The sequence below is a fragment of the Ruditapes philippinarum genome, unplaced genomic scaffold (genome assembly GCF_026571515.1).
Source record: "Ruditapes philippinarum isolate M1 unplaced genomic scaffold, ASM2657151v2 ctg9271_1_1_1_1, whole genome shotgun sequence".
Classification (NCBI taxonomy): domain Eukaryota; kingdom Metazoa; phylum Mollusca; class Bivalvia; order Venerida; family Veneridae; genus Ruditapes; species Ruditapes philippinarum.
Window position 1 is genome coordinate 22,181 of NW_026858403.1, and position 16,931 is coordinate 39,111.

At 33.0% G+C, this 16,931-nt stretch overlaps 1 protein-coding gene across 1 annotated transcript; it reads left to right on the forward strand.

The window, feature by feature from the left end:
- Positions 1–647: 647 nt before the first annotated feature.
- LOC132753081 (TNF receptor-associated factor 5-like) lies at positions 648–16,198 on the forward strand (the record flags this gene model as incomplete). The annotated part of the gene is given in 4 exon segments (XM_060743490.1): positions 648–855; positions 3,224–3,454; positions 15,379–15,483; positions 16,027–16,198. Coding segments are annotated over 3 exon segments (505 nt in total), but the record flags the coding sequence as incomplete, so codon positions are not given.
- Between the last annotated feature and the right edge of the window lie 733 nt (positions 16,199–16,931).

Consider the following 16,931-nt stretch of genomic DNA (forward strand, 5'->3'; position numbering starts at 1 on the left):
GTTCTATTCTGTTCTGTTAAACATAAATTAATAAAAATAATATTACTTATCACTGTTGTACAAACAAATGTCCATTTCGCAGGCGGAAAGTTCATTTTGTTTCACAACAAACAATTGTCATGTTTTAATTGACACGATCCTTCTATAATGAGATCAATACGCACCGACATAAAAATTTTAGCACTTCTAATTTCTGTTAATCTGTCGTTAATTTTACATAAAAGAACTATTTAAAGACATAACAGTGACGGATAGATCGAAAGTAGGGACGAGTTGACCATATTAGGGACGAGTTGACTCTTTGAGGACGAGTTGACCAAAAGTAGGGGACGAGTTGACCAAAAAGGTGCAGAGTTGACCAGGGAACGAGTTGACCGGATTGCTCTATTACAACCCCCGGGAAACGGCGTTTAGCTAGGTTTTCGAGAACTGGTGTGAAAAGATGAAGTAGACCTATTAAAGTTCATTCCGTTGCGTTGGGTATGTTGGGTAAAAAGGCAAGATTTTAGCATTTTATGATTCAAGCGCCCTGCCCGGTATATACCGGAATACGGTATTTAGTGTAGGTGCTCCAATCCTTTCGTGAGACCCCAATCGTAACAACTCGGCAATCTCCGTCAAGTTGACACGCGAACCCGAGTTGTTCCGATTGGTGAGACCCCTGGCAAAGGGGGGGGACTACTCTACATAGCGTCCTTACTGGTACCCCAGAAGCACGCCTATACAAGAAATTAGTAAATAAATACTTTAGTAAAGTATCTATCTATCTTCCATTTACGTAGAGTATTATACATATATCGATATAGATCTAACAGCCTTTGAAAAATGCTTTAATAAAAAGCAGTATACAGTACAGTAAGTATTTCCTGTCACGTTGTAGTTTCACTTTCAACGTTCAAGTTCAACACTCGCATGTATCATGTACATGTACATAGGAATGTTCTTGCTTCGCCCATACAGTTTATCACAGACATGCATTCAATGCAAGTGCCTTTTTTCCTTCCTTTTTTCTGCTTCAAAGATAAATTCTTTAAAATCGTGCAATTTATTCTCATCAAGTTATTTCATGCCCTTTTACAAATATACCATCTGACCATGTAAATTCCCACCAAACTGAAGGGAAGGGCTGCTTCCCAAAAATGCCCTGACTGTATATTTAGTAGGTTGTGGATTTCTAATATTTATCATCGCAATGGTTTGTTAAGCACAAATGGGAGTTAAAGTCAAGAACATAGCACCAGAGACATAGACCCAATACAGAGATAAGCAGCTTGTATATACTCCATTGAAATATCTAGGAAGTGGCTAGCCGTACGGCTAGCCAAAAGTTCTAGCCGTACGTGAGTCATGTACGACTAGCCAGGACATACTGTATTGGCTAGCCGTACGGCACTTTTCAAAATTATATGGTAGTTGAAAATGCATATGTTATTTTATGACTTTAAGCGAGGATTTGTACAAGACACAGCAATTGTCTTCGTATGTTTACTTTTTAGAGATTAAGTGTCTTGTTTGTTGGCTACAGTAAAGAAAGTATACGAATACAGTATACTGTGCTCCTCTTAGTTCACGGTACTTAACACTTTAAAACAGTAAAGAACACACAAACAATAAACTTACACTACAAAAACTGTCATAAACTGTATCATTTAGTCATTTTTCTGCTATATGACACAAGTAAACAACAATATATTCAATCAAAATTAGTTTTAATTTGTCAGATGTAGACTGTGTGTCGGCCATTTTGAAAACAGTATGTCATCTCAAGACATCGAAAAAAAAATAGCGTTTGGTTGCTGTTTAATAACATCGATTGAAATAGTTTACAAAACTTTGATATTTTTTGTTTCATTTAGTTTAATTTTCAAATAAAAAAATATTAATAATAAAAAAAAAACGCCGAAAATAATTGTTGTTGGGCTCTGATAATTGCGTCAATTACCCACGGTATAGAAGTTTGTCAATCATTAAGGAAAGTTTACCTTAATTAAGGCTTATTAATTTATTGTGCTTAAATTATTTTGGCTTTTCACCGTTTTTTCAGTATTCTTTTTATTTCCTTATTTATTTATTTAATTATTTATTCCCCTCCGATCATTATTTATTCGATCCATGTGCCTAATTAACAAAAATGATTTAACAATTCATCTTTCATACAAATAAAATAACAAATCATAAGCATGAAAATCAACGACGTTATAACTTATAACATACAACTTTGACACTTTTATCAAAATAGATTATACAACGCTTGTTCGTATTCATTTTTTTTACAAAATGGCGGAGCATCTTTATTAAAGTGAACACACTAGGACAAATGCGGAGACTTGATTAAAATCCTGGTTTTAAGACACATAATAACATATAAATTTTCGACTTCCATATAATTTTGAAAAGTGCCGTACGGCTAACAAATACAGTGTGTCCTGGCTAGTCGTACGTGACTCACGTACGGTTAGAACTTCCAAATATCTATCATGCCTATCAAAAAGTGAAAAATTTGGCATTTTGTAGCAAATAAATGGATGGCCATCTGGTTGTCCATCCTTATTAAGCTTGTCCGGCCTTCACAGGTCAAACTATTGGTGGGATTTCAATCAAACTCTACAGGAATGATCAGTACCATCCCTACTTGTGCATGTCACTAGCACGTTCCGCTTCACTGGACAAAATGGCCACCAGAGCTAAAAATAGAAAAATCTTCTCCAGCTTTCACAGGTAAAACTACTGGTGGGATTTCAACCAAACTTTACAGGAGTGATCAGTACCATCCCTTGTTTTGCACATAGCTGGCACATTCCACTGCGCTGCACAAAATGGCCACCAGTACTTAAAATAAAAAAAATTTGTTCGGCCTTCACAGGTCAAATACTGGTGGGATTTCAACCAAAATTTACAGGATTGACCATACATAGTTTTGGGAGACATATGAGCCGTGTCATGACAAAACCAACATAGTGCGTTTGTGACCAGCATGGATCCAGACCAGCCTGCACATCTGCGCAGTCTGATCAGGATCCATGCTGTTTGCTATCAGTTTCTCTACTTGTAATAGGGTAAGTAAGCAAACAGCATGGATCCTGATCAGACTGCGGGGATGCGCAGGCTGGTCTGGATCCATGCTGGTAGCAAACCTGTTTTTGTGACAAAAACCCTTCTAGTAACATTTGTTTTTTGGGTTGAGTAAAGTTTAAGATTGACTTTATTTGTTTTGTTTATTTAGCACATGATGGCAAGTAATTCATCTCTAGAGCTACAAGAAAACCCCCAATTTTTTAGACATGATTCCAAGTATGACTGTCTGGTATGTAAGGAAGTGCTCAAGGAGGCAATGCAGACAAGCTGTGGGCACAGGATTTGTGAAAGATGTATTTCCAAGTTGTTTGAAGGAAAGTCAGAACCAGTCATGTGTCCTGCGGATGAAGAAGATTGTGAGCCACAATACAGATCTAATGTATGTATATTGATATTGTATAAAAAATCTTTCATTAGCTTACCTCAGCACATAGTGTTCACGTTGACTTTTTATAATTTGTCCATCATAGATTTCTGTCCATTTATCTCTTGTGAATCATTCATTAAAATGACATTTATCTGTAACATTGCGCCAAATGGTAAAAAAATCCTCTTGTAATGCCTTGTAATAAGTTCTTACACAGTATTTTAACTGGAACCAATTTATTGCATAATTGAGTTACTGCTGGTAACAAAAGTTTGAATATAAATTTGATTAAAATCATAAAATTAGCTTTAATATAAATGTACACCTTCATGTAAAAAAACCCAGTTTATAAGAAGATTTGAGGTTTATAGTTAGATCAGCTGTAATATCTTTAAAATTGCCAAGTGGATATGTATAAAGAAATTTAAATTACGATATAAGTTTATATAACAGAACATTTGCCGTACCTGAGGTGTTTCTTAGAATGCTGAAATAGACTTTTATCCTGTATCAGAGAGCCTATTAGATATAAAATAACCAATAAAGTATATATTTAAATCAATGATATAGAGACACTTAATATCAAAATCAATTTTATATGAAAGACATTTAGGTCAAGGTCAGCAAGGCTAATGTAGACTTTTTCTATATATATCTCCGAAAAAAACAGTTTTTAAACTAAAACAATAGAAATTGAATGATTAATGAGAAAGAAATGTAAAGCAGGAAGGTAATGAATTATTAATGAGAAAGAAATGTAAAGCAGGAAGGTAATGAATTATTAATGAGAAAGAAATGTAAATCAGGAAGGTAATGAATTATTAATAAGAAAGAAATGTAAAGCATGAAGGTAATGAATTATTAATGAGCAGGAAGGTAATGAATTATAATTGAGAAAGAAATGTAAAGCAGGAAGGTAATGAATTATAAATGAGAAAGAAATGTAAAGCAGGAATGTAATGAATTATTAATGAGAAAGAAATGTAAAGCAGGAAGGTAATGAATTATTAATGAGAAAGAAATGTAAAGCAGGAAGGTAATGAATTATAAATGAGAAAGAAATGTAAATCAGGAAGGTAATGAATTATTAATAAGAAAGAAATGTAAAGCATGAAGGTAATGAATTATTAATGAGCAGGAAGGTAATGAATTATAAATGAGAAAGAAATGTAAAGCAGGAAGGAAATGAATTATTAATGAGAAAGAAATGTAAAGCAGGAAGGTAATGAATTATAAATGAGAAAGAAATGTAAAGCATGAAGGTAATGAATTATTAATGAGCAGGAAGGTAATGAATTATAAATGAGAAAGAAATGTAAAGCAGGAAGGTAATGAATTATTAATGAGAAAGAAATGTAAAGCAGGAAGGTAATGCATTATTAATGAGAAAGAAATGCAAAGCAGGAAGGTAATGAATCATCAATGAGAAAGAAATGTAAAGCAGGAAGGTAATGAATTATAAATGAGAAAGAAATGTAAAGCAGGAAGGTAATGAATTATAAATGAGAAAGAAATGTAAAGCAGGAAGGTAATGAATTATTAATGAGAAAGAAATGTAAAGCAGGAAGGTAATGAATTATAAATGAGAAAGAAATGTAAAGCAGGAAGGTAATGAATTATTAATGAGAAAGAAATGTAAAGCAGGAAGGTAATGAATTATTAATGAGAAAGAAATGTAAATCAGGAAAGTAATGAATTATTAATAAGAAAGAAATGTAAAGCATGAAGGTAATGAATTATTAATGAGCAGGAAGGTAATGAATTATAAATGAGAAAGAAATGTAAAACAGGAAGGTAATGAATTATAAATGAGAAAGAAATGTAAAGCAGAAAGGTAATGAATTATTAATGAGAAAGAAATGTAAAGCAGGAAGGTAATTAATTATTAATGAGAAAGAAATGTAAAGCAGGAAGGTAATGAATTATTAATAAACAGGAAGGTAATGAATTATTAATGAGAAAGAAATGAAAGCAGGAAGGTAATGAATTATTAATGAGAAAGAAATGTAAAGCAGGAAGGTAATGAACTATTAATGAGAAAGAAATGTAAAGCAGGAAGGTAATGAATTATTAATGAGCAGGAAGGTAATGAATTATTAATGAGAAAGAAATAAAAAGCAGGAAGGTAATGAATTATTAATGAGAAAGAAATGTAAAGCAGGAAGGTAATGAATTATTATTGAGAAAGAAATGTAAAGCAGGAAGGTAATGAATTATTAATGAGAAAGAAATGTAAAGCAGGAAGGTAATGAATTATTAATGAGCAGGAAGGTAATGAATTATTAATGAGAAAGAAATGAAAAGCAGGAAGGTAATGAATTATTAATGAGAAAGAAATGTAAAGCAGGAAGGTAATGAATTATTAATGAGAAAGAAATGTAAAGCAGGAAGGTAATGAATTATTAATGAGAAAGGAATGTAAAGCAGGCAGGTAATGAATTATAAATGAGAAAAGAAATGTAAAGCAGGAAGGTAGTGAATGATTTATGAGAAAGAAATGTAAAGCAGGAAGGTAATGAATTATAAATGAGAAAGAAATGTAAAGCAGGAAGGTAATGAATTATAAATGAGAAAGAAATGTAAAGCAGGAAGGTAATGAATTATTAATGAGCAGGAAGGTAATGAATTATTAATGAGAAAGAAATGTAAAGCTGGAAGGTAGTGAATGATTTATGAGAAAGAAATGTAAAGCAGGAAGGTAATGAATAATAAATGAGAAAGAAATGTAAAGCAGGAAGGTAATGAATTATAAATGAGAAAGAAATGTAAAGCAGGAAGGTAATGAATTATTAATGAGAAAGAAATGTAAAGCAGGTAAATACTTGCACAGGTTGGTCAATGAAATTCGATAATCTGTATGTTGAGAGTTCTAAATTAGTTTTTTCTTTTGATTGAAGCACTATTTATTTTATTTATTATTTATAGATCTATATATTAAAAAATCTTACCAGATGATAAATTTCAGAAAAAAAAGTTTGAGATAAGCAATGGGTTTGTCAAATTTTCCAAAGACACCCCAAGACGACCTTAAAACAATTATTTATGAGATAAAGAAAATTGGTTTAAAGGTTGTTTAAAGATGTCTTCTTGATAGACAACTTTATACTTTTACATTTTTCTTGTTCAGTGATAATCTTAAGGGAGTACATTTATCTATGCAAATAAATTACGAGAGAAGTAAATTGGTATTATCTCCCTGATGTTAATTGATAAGGCGTAATAAAAAAAGTTGTTTGTTTCAGGTGTCCCGACCGACCCTATTTTTTGGCTGCCAACCCTAAACATTTTTAGCCGAAACAAGCTGCATTTTTGTTTGACTCAGAGATCAGGTTTTTAGACAATTTGGGCGAAATAATGCCCATTTTGCTTAGAAAGCCTAAAACAAAGTTGCCCTCATTTCCGCAAACACCTGCGATATTCCCAAATGACAAAATCATATACGCTTCGCATATTTGACAGTCCGTAAAACCTTTTTTCATTGGTCGATAAAATTGGAAAACCAATGAAACGTGGCAATGCAATTCAGCAGATGTTGGAAGTTAACGGGTGACATCTTCAAATGTTGATAAACAGAGATAAAATGCCGATTGAAAAAATAAAGAGCAAAAATAACAATATACTAGTGGAGATAGGACAAATTAGACTTTGCTCATAAATTTGTCGGTAAGTCTAGTTATCATGTTCATATTATGTCGTTTTCCAAAAGTGTGTCGCCAAAAGTTTTAGTCACGTGTTGTAATGTTTACATTTTTCATGTCAAATGCCGAAATAGACAAATATAGTGGTGAAATACTCAATGTTTATTCTTTAGGCTCAGTGTGAGAACTGTTGTATACAAAAGAAATTAAATTTTAATTGTGATGATTAGCTTATTATTGGGAGGAGGCGATATGCTTGACTATTAATTAAAGCGTAAAAGCAAAGTATTGTAACTTAAAGTGGTTGTATTTTGATATTATTAGGGGAAAATATTTTTACAGTTAAACTCTAAATAAAAAAAAATCAGCATTAACTTAATTAAGTTATTAACCAGGACTCAATACTGAAACTAGTTCTTGAGAAAACTTTGAAAATGATGAATTAATTGATAATGGAATTTAAATTATACCAGTGATTTATTTTATTTCAGCACATGTCACCTGGATCACAAGCTACACAATCTATGATTAAGATGATAGAGAAGAATAATGAGACTACCTCAGTACCTGCAAGCATTTGGTTCATATCAAAACATTTGTAATTTTGCAGTTTATTGTTACAGCTATATGGTGATTTATTATAAAATGTTTTGTTAATGCATTGTTTTATTTTAATCTAATGTTGGGTTAATCTTTAACTTAAAATGAATATTTTAAATATAACATCAACAATCATACAAATGCGATGGCTGAATTGTGCTCTGGTAAATTCAATGTGGCTTACTGCCGTGATCCGGAGTGAAAACTACCACCACCACTTCCCACTAATAGAATTTGTAGCAATTCTCCTTGTCTCCAAAAAAATCTACCTTTTCTAAATGTAAGACCATATATATGGCAGAATTCTAACAACGATCAGTACTTGGTCACTCTAATAAGAATTATATTCTTAATATGTTTAAAAACTGTTGTATTTTCCTTTTGTTTAACAATTAATTTGTGTCCTTGAAATAATAGACAGCCATTTCTTGGCAAAAAATTTTTTTTTGAATATGTTCCTGTTTTTCATAGATATGTTGGTCCACAGGAATCCGAAATTTTATTCTTGTATACATAAAATTCACCCCTTTATCACCATTTTATTTATTTATTATAGGAATCCTTTTTAGCTCGACTATTCGAAGAATATGAGAGCTATTGTAGTCGCGCCGGCGTCGGCATCCGCGTCGGCGTTGGTTAAAGTTTTTTGTAAAGTCAAATATCTCAATTATTACTTGAGATATTCAATTGAAACTTACAATACTTATTTATAGTAACAAGGTACATCAGATTGACAAGTTGGATAACTCTGCCTACAATATTGACAGAATTATGCCCCTTTTTAACTTAGAAATTTTGGTTAAAGTTTTTTGTAAAGTCAAATATCTCAATTATTACTTGAGATATTCAATTGAAACTTACAATACTTATTTATAGTAACAAGGTACATCAGATTAACAAGTTGGATAACTGCCTACAATATTTGCAGAATTATGCCCCTTTTTAACTTAGAAATTTTGGTTAAAGTTTTTTGTAAAGTCAAATATCTCAATTATTGCTTGAGATATTCAATTGAAACTTACAATACTTATTTATAGTAACAAGGTACATCAGATTGACAATTTGGATAACTCTGCCTACAATACTCATTACTGACAGAATTATGCCCCTTTGGAACTTAGAAATTTTGGTTAAAGTTTTTTTGTAAGGTCAAATATCTCAATTATTGCTTGAGATATTCAATTGAAATTTAAAATACTTTTTTATAGTAACAATGTCCATCAGTTTGCAAAATTGCATAACTCTGCCGGCAATATTTGCAGAATTATTTGCCCCTTTGAAACTTAGAAATTTTGGTTAAAGGTTAAAGGTCTTCAAAGATATTTACTTGAAACTTTACACATGCACTAAGGGTCATAATTGGAGGGTCATAATTGTATGTCACTGACCAAGTTCCATAACTCTTATCTCGTTTAAGGCTGATTCATATCCCCTTTTCTACTTAATCTCTTGGTTAATGTTTACATGCAAGTGTTACATATCTCAATAACTATTTAAGATATTTATTTCAAACTTCACATATGCATTTAGGGTCATAATTGTAGGTCACTGACAAAGATCCATAATTCTATCTTGCATTTAGGCTGATTTTTCTCCCCTTTTTCAACTTAGAAATTCATGGTAAATTTTTGCTTGTAGGCTGTTATCTCAATAACTACTGAAGGGTTTGTGCCTTTTTTGGGACAATTTTATGCGTTCATAATAATAAAGCAATGATTTACTTGATAAAACATCTTAATAACAAGCCTTTGTACCTTTTTGGTCAAATTTATGTATTCATAGGTAATTAGTATTATTATACTCGATAAAACACCCTTGTGACATTACCTTCCAAAAAGTCAAGCCAATACTGTATAATTAGACTCTCTCTAAGGCCTATAACATGAATTTATAAAAAAAAAATTAGCCCTTTTGTGAACTTAAAAAATTTAACATTATCAAGGCTCTTTTACTATCAAGCACTTAGAATAGTCGAGCGTGCTGTCCTACCGACAGCTCTTGTTATTTTCTTACTTTAACATACAGAATTGTGCTTTATCAATAAAATTTAAGATTCTTCTGGTCAGACTTGGAGGGTGTTGCACAACCAGCCAGTTGGCTCATATAGTTGGCAGAGCATAGGCTTGCAAATCTGGGGGACCTGTTTTATTGACCCACAAATGTTTTGAACCTGTCCAACAGACACTTTTAAGAATTTCAGTGGTTCCATCTTTGGGTGTTACCACAAGTATTGCAGTCATTGTCTGATATTTAGGAACAACCAGTGAAAGATGTTTTTAATGTCGAACCTTCAAGGTTTTTTTAGCTCACCTGAGCTTGCTCAGGGTGAGCTTTTAGGATCGATGAATGTCCGTCGTCCGTCCGGCCGTCCACAATTGCTTGTGAACACTCTAGCGGTCGCATTTTTGCCTCAATCATCATCAAACTTGGTCAGGATGCTTATCTAGTTGAAAGCTCGGATGAGTTCGAACATGGGTCATCTCAGATGAAAAACTAGGTCACAAGAGCTAAAAATAGAAAAACCTTGTGAACACTCTAGAGGTCACATTTTTGACCCAATCTTCATCAAACTTGGTCAGGATGTTTGTCTAGGTGATAGCTCGGATGAGTTCGAACATGGGTCATCTCGGATGAAAAAGTAGGTCACAGGAGCTATAAATAGAAAAACCTTGTGAACACTCTAGTGGTCACATTTTTGAACCAATCATCATCAAACTTGGTCAGAATGCTTGTCTAGTCAATTGCTTGGATGAGTTTTGAACATGGGTCATCTCTGATGAAAAACTAGGTCACAGGAGCTAAAAATAGAAAAACCTTGTGACCACTCTAGTGGTCACATTTTTGACCCAATCATCATCAAACTTTGTCAGGATGCTTGTTTAGATAATAGCTCGGGATGAGTTCGAATATGGGTCATCTCGGATGAAAAACTAGGTCACCGGAGCTATAAATAGAAAAAACCTTGTTAACACTCTAGCGGTCACATTTTTGCATCAATCATCATCAAACTTGGTCAGGATGCTTATCTAGTTGATAGCTTGGATGAGTTCGAACATGGGTCATCTCGGATGAAAAAGTAGGTCACCGGAGCTAAAAAAAGAAAAACCTTGTTAACACTCTTGTGCTCACTTTTTTGACTTATTTATCATTCAACTTGGTTAGGATGCTTGTCTAGGTAATATCTCGGATGAGTTCGAACATGGGTCATCTCGGATGAAAAACTAGGTCACAGGAGCTAAAAAATAGAAAAACCTTGTTAACACTCTAGTGGTCACAATTTTGACTCAATTGTCATCAAACTTGGTCAGGAAACTTGTCTAGGTCATTGCTGGGAATAAATCGAACATGGGACATCTCGGATGAAAAACTAGGTCACAGGAGCTAAAAATAGAAAAATCTTGTTAACACTCTAGTGGCTACTGTTGTGATCCAAAATATTCTGTTAATTGGTCTGAAAGTTTGTTTTTGATGATTTCTAAGTCAAGATCGAACATGGGTCATCTGGATGAAAAACTAGGTCACACCGCCCAAATATGGAAAAACCTTGTTAACATTCTAGTGGTCACATTTTCGACTCCATTATCATCAAACTTGGTCAGAATGCTTGTCTAGGTAATTGCTTGGATGAGTTCGAAATCGCATGTGAAACTAGGTCACCAGAGCTAAAAATAGAAAAATCTTGTTAACACTCTAGTTGCTACTGTTTTGATCCAAGTATCCTGGAAATTGGTCTGAAAGTTTGTTTAGATGATTTCTAGGTCAAGTTTGAATATGTGTCACCTGGGTAAAAAACTAGGTCGCACTGCTCAAATATGGATAATCCTTGTTAACACTGTAGTGGTCACATTTTTGACTCACCTGTCATGAGACTTGGTCAGAATGCTTGTCTAGGTAATTGTTTGGATGAGTTTGATAATTCAGGTGAGCGATCTAGGGCCATCATGGCCCTCTTGTTTTAAAATGGCTCCTCTCATTTAGTAAACACTTATCACACACCCGTGCCATTTTGCGACTCCGCAAATATGGTATTGCACGGCCGTGCATATATTTTGACGTGACGTCATTAGCGTTATACAAACATAGTGTAAAGACGCGCTAAATGTTAGCATCATACTATAGGCGCCTCAATGAAAAATGACTCTTATTTCACTTTAAACGGTCTTTATTTTGGGTATGTGATAAATAGAATATTAAATTCGTGTAAGTTCATTACAGAATTTATTGCACTCATTGAATAAAATAATATTATGCTCGCCAGAGACTTGCATAATATAATGTTATTCAACTAGTGCAATAAATTCAGTATTGAACTTACACTCATTCAATATCCTCTATATAAAAAAGCAACATTATTCAAATGTGAGCAATATACTTAAATTGATAACACACCTTTGTGTACATATCACATTATTATGATTATGATGGTACATGCATGTTTGTCTCTAATGTTTTGATGGCATATATAATTACATTGGTCGGGGGGGGGGGAAATATTTTAAAAAAGATTTACCTACCTACCTACCCTATTTTTTTATTATGCCCCTGGGCATATAGTAATTGAACCGTCCGTCCGTCTGTCCGAGCAAACATTTTGGATTTAGGGGCTATATAACAGTAAAGAGAACAAAAGAGAACAATAGGTTCATTCCGTGATCAAAGGGTTTAGGGGCTAGTAGCCCTTAAGAAAACAAAGAAAATAGCCCCTAAAGCCAAAATGTCCGTACGAGGTTAACCTAGAACGGCAAGTTGGATTTTTCTTAAGTTCTACCTGTACCAATGGCTTCTAAGTTTACACACTTACTAATCAATACAAAGTACATGATCTGGGCAAGTTACATAACTCTGGCTTTCATATTTACCAAGTTATTGCCCTTTTCAGCACTTAGAAAATGAATAATGGTTAACCTAAAACGGCAAGTTGGAAATATCTTAAGTTCTATCTATACTAATGGCTTTATAATTTCCACACTTACTTATCAATACAAAGTACATGCCAAGTTATATAACTGTGTCATCCATATTTCCCAGTTATTTCCCTTTTTTCACTTTGAAAATAGGGCCTTGTCTGGTTAACCTATTTCGGCAAGTTGTATAATTTATCTAAAATTTCTCCTAATTGCTTAATTTCTTTAATGATATCTTTCATATTTAGTAGGTGGATACCTTTGATGGTCCTCTAATTTTTTGTGGAGTAAGCGGTCTCTAGGGTCAAGGTCAAAACATTTTTGCTCATACAGCCTTTATTTTTTAGTTGGGTTTAGGGGTCAGTTGGGTCAAGGTCACCAGTGCTAAAAATAGATTTTTACACTTTTGCCCATACAGCCTTTATTTATTGACAGATGTATTTCATATTTGGTAGGAAGATAACTTACATGGTATTCTTCTTTTGGATAGAGTTAGGGGTCAGTTTGGTCAAGGTCACCAGTGCTCAAAATAGATTTTTACACTTTTGCCCATACAGCCTTTATTTAATGACAGATGTATTTCATATTTGGGAGGAAGATAACTTGCATGAAGTTGAATATTTTTCAATTTCACAAGTCAGAGCAATGACTTGGCAACTTATATTTTTCACAATTACAAATGCCATAACTTTGTCAAGCTATATAACTTGTGTTTACAATTTTTTGGCAATTTTTCAATCCATAACTGAGTGAATGAAAACAAACACATAATATTTTAATACTGTAAAATCATTATTATTCGTGGGGCACGAATTTTCGTTGTTTTCGTGGGTAGGTCAATCCACGAATTTAAGATCCCACGAACTTTTATCCCAACAAATACTTCTTACCAAGTCTTTGTTTTATGTATTACAAACATGCGTTGGCTCTGTTCTGGCCGATATTTCGTGAAATGGATGTATATACAGACAGATAATCAGGTTAGTGACATATTAAATCCGTTTACAATATTTAAGACACTTGAAAGAAAACTCGATTATATGTCCTCAATTTACTGTCACAAATGTCGCATATACGTACTTGATCGTTGTAGTCTACTAGGACTTGATTGTGTCAACAAGAATACTTGACATAATCGAATAAATATGGGAACCCAGGCAGTGCAATAATTAGCGCTAATAAAAATTGTCAGTTTGCTCTTATTTATTAAAAAAAGTCTTTGATATTATTGTCGTAAGTACACAAAACTATAAAAAAAAATGCGATCGCTAAAACAGACTTATTGTACATTCTTTTGTCGTTTTAAATGATCAAGTTTATATGAATTTTAATCTGTATTTGTGCGAATGCTATTCCGTCAACATCAAAGACGCCACCGATTTTTACAAGATATAAAAAAAAATACAAGATCCACACATACTCGTGTTATTTACCGAGATTAATTTTTATGCATGTAAATTTACACAGTCGCTGTGACGTTGCGTGTAGTTAAGTACTGTCAAATATGTTAAGACCAATTAAGGGTGTAAACTTACTCGCTGGTTAAAACCTGTCGGGTGTAGTATAAATTATGCGATGTTTACATCGGCGAATTACAGGGGCAGTGTGTATATCATGTCACATAAATGTGTTAATTGCAGTCAATTATCGGCAATAACTGTGCTATATTAGTTATGCCCAGAGGCAAGGATTAAATTTATTGACAAGCGCTGTGTGACAAGTAAAGATATGTACATGTTGTAAGTAAAAATGTTCGGCGATTAAGTTTAAGATTATTTTGCATTTGCTAGGTAACTGAATTTTTTTTAACAAGAAAACGAAAATCCACGAATTTAAGAACCCACGAAAATGCCCTTTTTGATAAAACCACGAAATTTCATGCCCACGAATTTAAGTGAATTCACAGTAATATGTTTGATTGTATGCATTAACATAAAATTATCGATTGCCATTTTACATTATGAATTGATATAGAACAAAATCCGTTCATAATAATCTTTTATTTTAGACATATATGTAGATTACAAGCCATATGTTTTGCAATAACATCATGAAAAAAAGCAACAACTAATTTAAAACTAATGAGTAAGCATATTTGTAAGGACAACAATTAATTCTTCAAGAAGGGAGATAATTCAATGTACACCGGTATTATAGAACAATCTTAAGTTACTTTCTGATCTGATATAAGATGGAAATGTTTAGGTTAATCAAATAATCAATTAAAATAATTGTAAATACAGTGTTTTTTTTTACTTGTAATTCATGTTTCAGTGTAGTCTTGGGTGTCTCTGAGTAATGTCACCTTCCATTAAGCAAAATGATTTAAAAGTAGACATTATATGGAAAGAATTGAGATACATTCAGGTAGTATGATGATATTCTATTCACAAATGCCAAGTGTGTTTTTCTTGCAAGATCATAACCCAACACAATATAACAATGTTTTCTTCTGGGTCTTGTTTAGAATTCAGTCAACCAATTGGCAATAAGAGAACTTTGCTCAATAAGGATATAGAAATTGAAATGCCAGTCAAATTAAAATGAATGATTAACATCATCAGATCCCAGATACATATTTCAGAATTAAAATTCTATCTATCCATTTGTCACACATGGAATCTGTTAATTTGTTAAATAAATCTGAGGGCAGAGGTTGAAGATTATCAGAACTTTGATAGTAAAGAATATTGCATTATTGGAATACATGTACTACAGGAAAATCATGAATGTATATATATATATAATTATATATATATAAACAATTAGTATCATTTTTTTCTTTCTGACACAGATAACACCAGATCCCAGTGGACGAAGGGAAATAAGGAATTTGAATGTTTATTGCGAATACAAAGAGCATGGTTGTGATGAAGTTGTTAGATGGAAAGACCTTCAAGTATGTTGTTTACTTGATACGATACTAGAGTACATGTACCATTCACAAGGTGTTGTCAATTAATTTCAATAAAGAAAATGACAGCTTGTAACTATGAAGCTATAATTTGAGCAGAAAGAAAAACATCTTTCAGACAGTTCTGATAATTATTATTTACTTATATCTATTGTATCTATTCAAACAATTCAAATAGAGTAATAAAATAGACTCAGGAGTGGGAGGGATATTAGATTTGGCCTTGCTTGCCATTTTATTTTAATTCTTATAGCTCAATATTGGGCAAAATTAAGATGTCAACATAGAAAAAAGCTGGAAGTAGTTTTTATGTCTTAACCACTTAGGAGTAGGGGGAGTCATGTAGAATTTCCTTTGTCTGTCATACTGTCCTGCTGTAAGTTAGTAGACTGACAAAACAGTGGAATGCGAGAGCATCTGTGTCCTGTGGACACATTTCTAGTTTACATCATTTCAAACTATTAATGGATAATGTTTTTTAATTTTCTTTTAAAAAATAATGAAATTTGCTTCTTCTTTTTTAATAAGGGTCACATGGGCAAATGCAAGTATAAGCCTGTAGAATGCCCGAACAAAAAATTTGGATGTAAAGCATTACTGTCTAGTAACATTGTACAGCAACATGTAGAAAATGAATGTAAATACAGGCAAGAAGAATGTCAGTTTTGCAGAAACTTTTTGCCGACCATGTTGTTGCAGGTAAGTTTATATATTTTACTTCACTAACAGACAATTTCTATGTAAACTAAAACTATGGAATAAAAACGCTTGGCCCAGGTGCCAAATAAATGGTTTAATGATAACTACATACAGTAACTATACAGTTCTGAATACTTAAAGATTACTATTTAGAATACATAATGTGTTGAAATGTTGTCTGGTTGTAACTAAATATAATCATCTGCAGTTTTTCTAATGATACATTCAGGAACAGGCTCTTTCAAACTTGGCACTGTTATCTTGTTCTGAAATATTTAAAAAGTAGACATAATATTAATGTCATTAATTACATCAATATCCAGTCTTTATACTTGTTTTGGTATTTGATGATAATCTCAATATTTTTATGCCCCCGGGCATATAGTAATTGAACCGTCCGTCCGTCTGTCCGAGGTTAACCTAGAACGTCAAGTTTGATTTTTGTGTCGCCTCTACGGAGTAGTGGCGACATATAGGGATCACTTCTCCGTCGTCTGTCTGTCTGTCCGCACTCACAGGAGAGTAATTATGTGGCTAGAGGGACAATAGGTAACTGTTCTTTCTCTTTGATGTCATTCATTCTGTAATGCTTTTATGTGGCTATTTTCTTTTGTGTGGCTAAAAAGAACAATAGAGAGAACAAAAGAAGTAAGCCACATAATTACTGTCCTGCTGAGAACGTCCGTCCGTCCGTCACAAAACTTGTCCGGACTACTGCTCATAAACTACTGGGG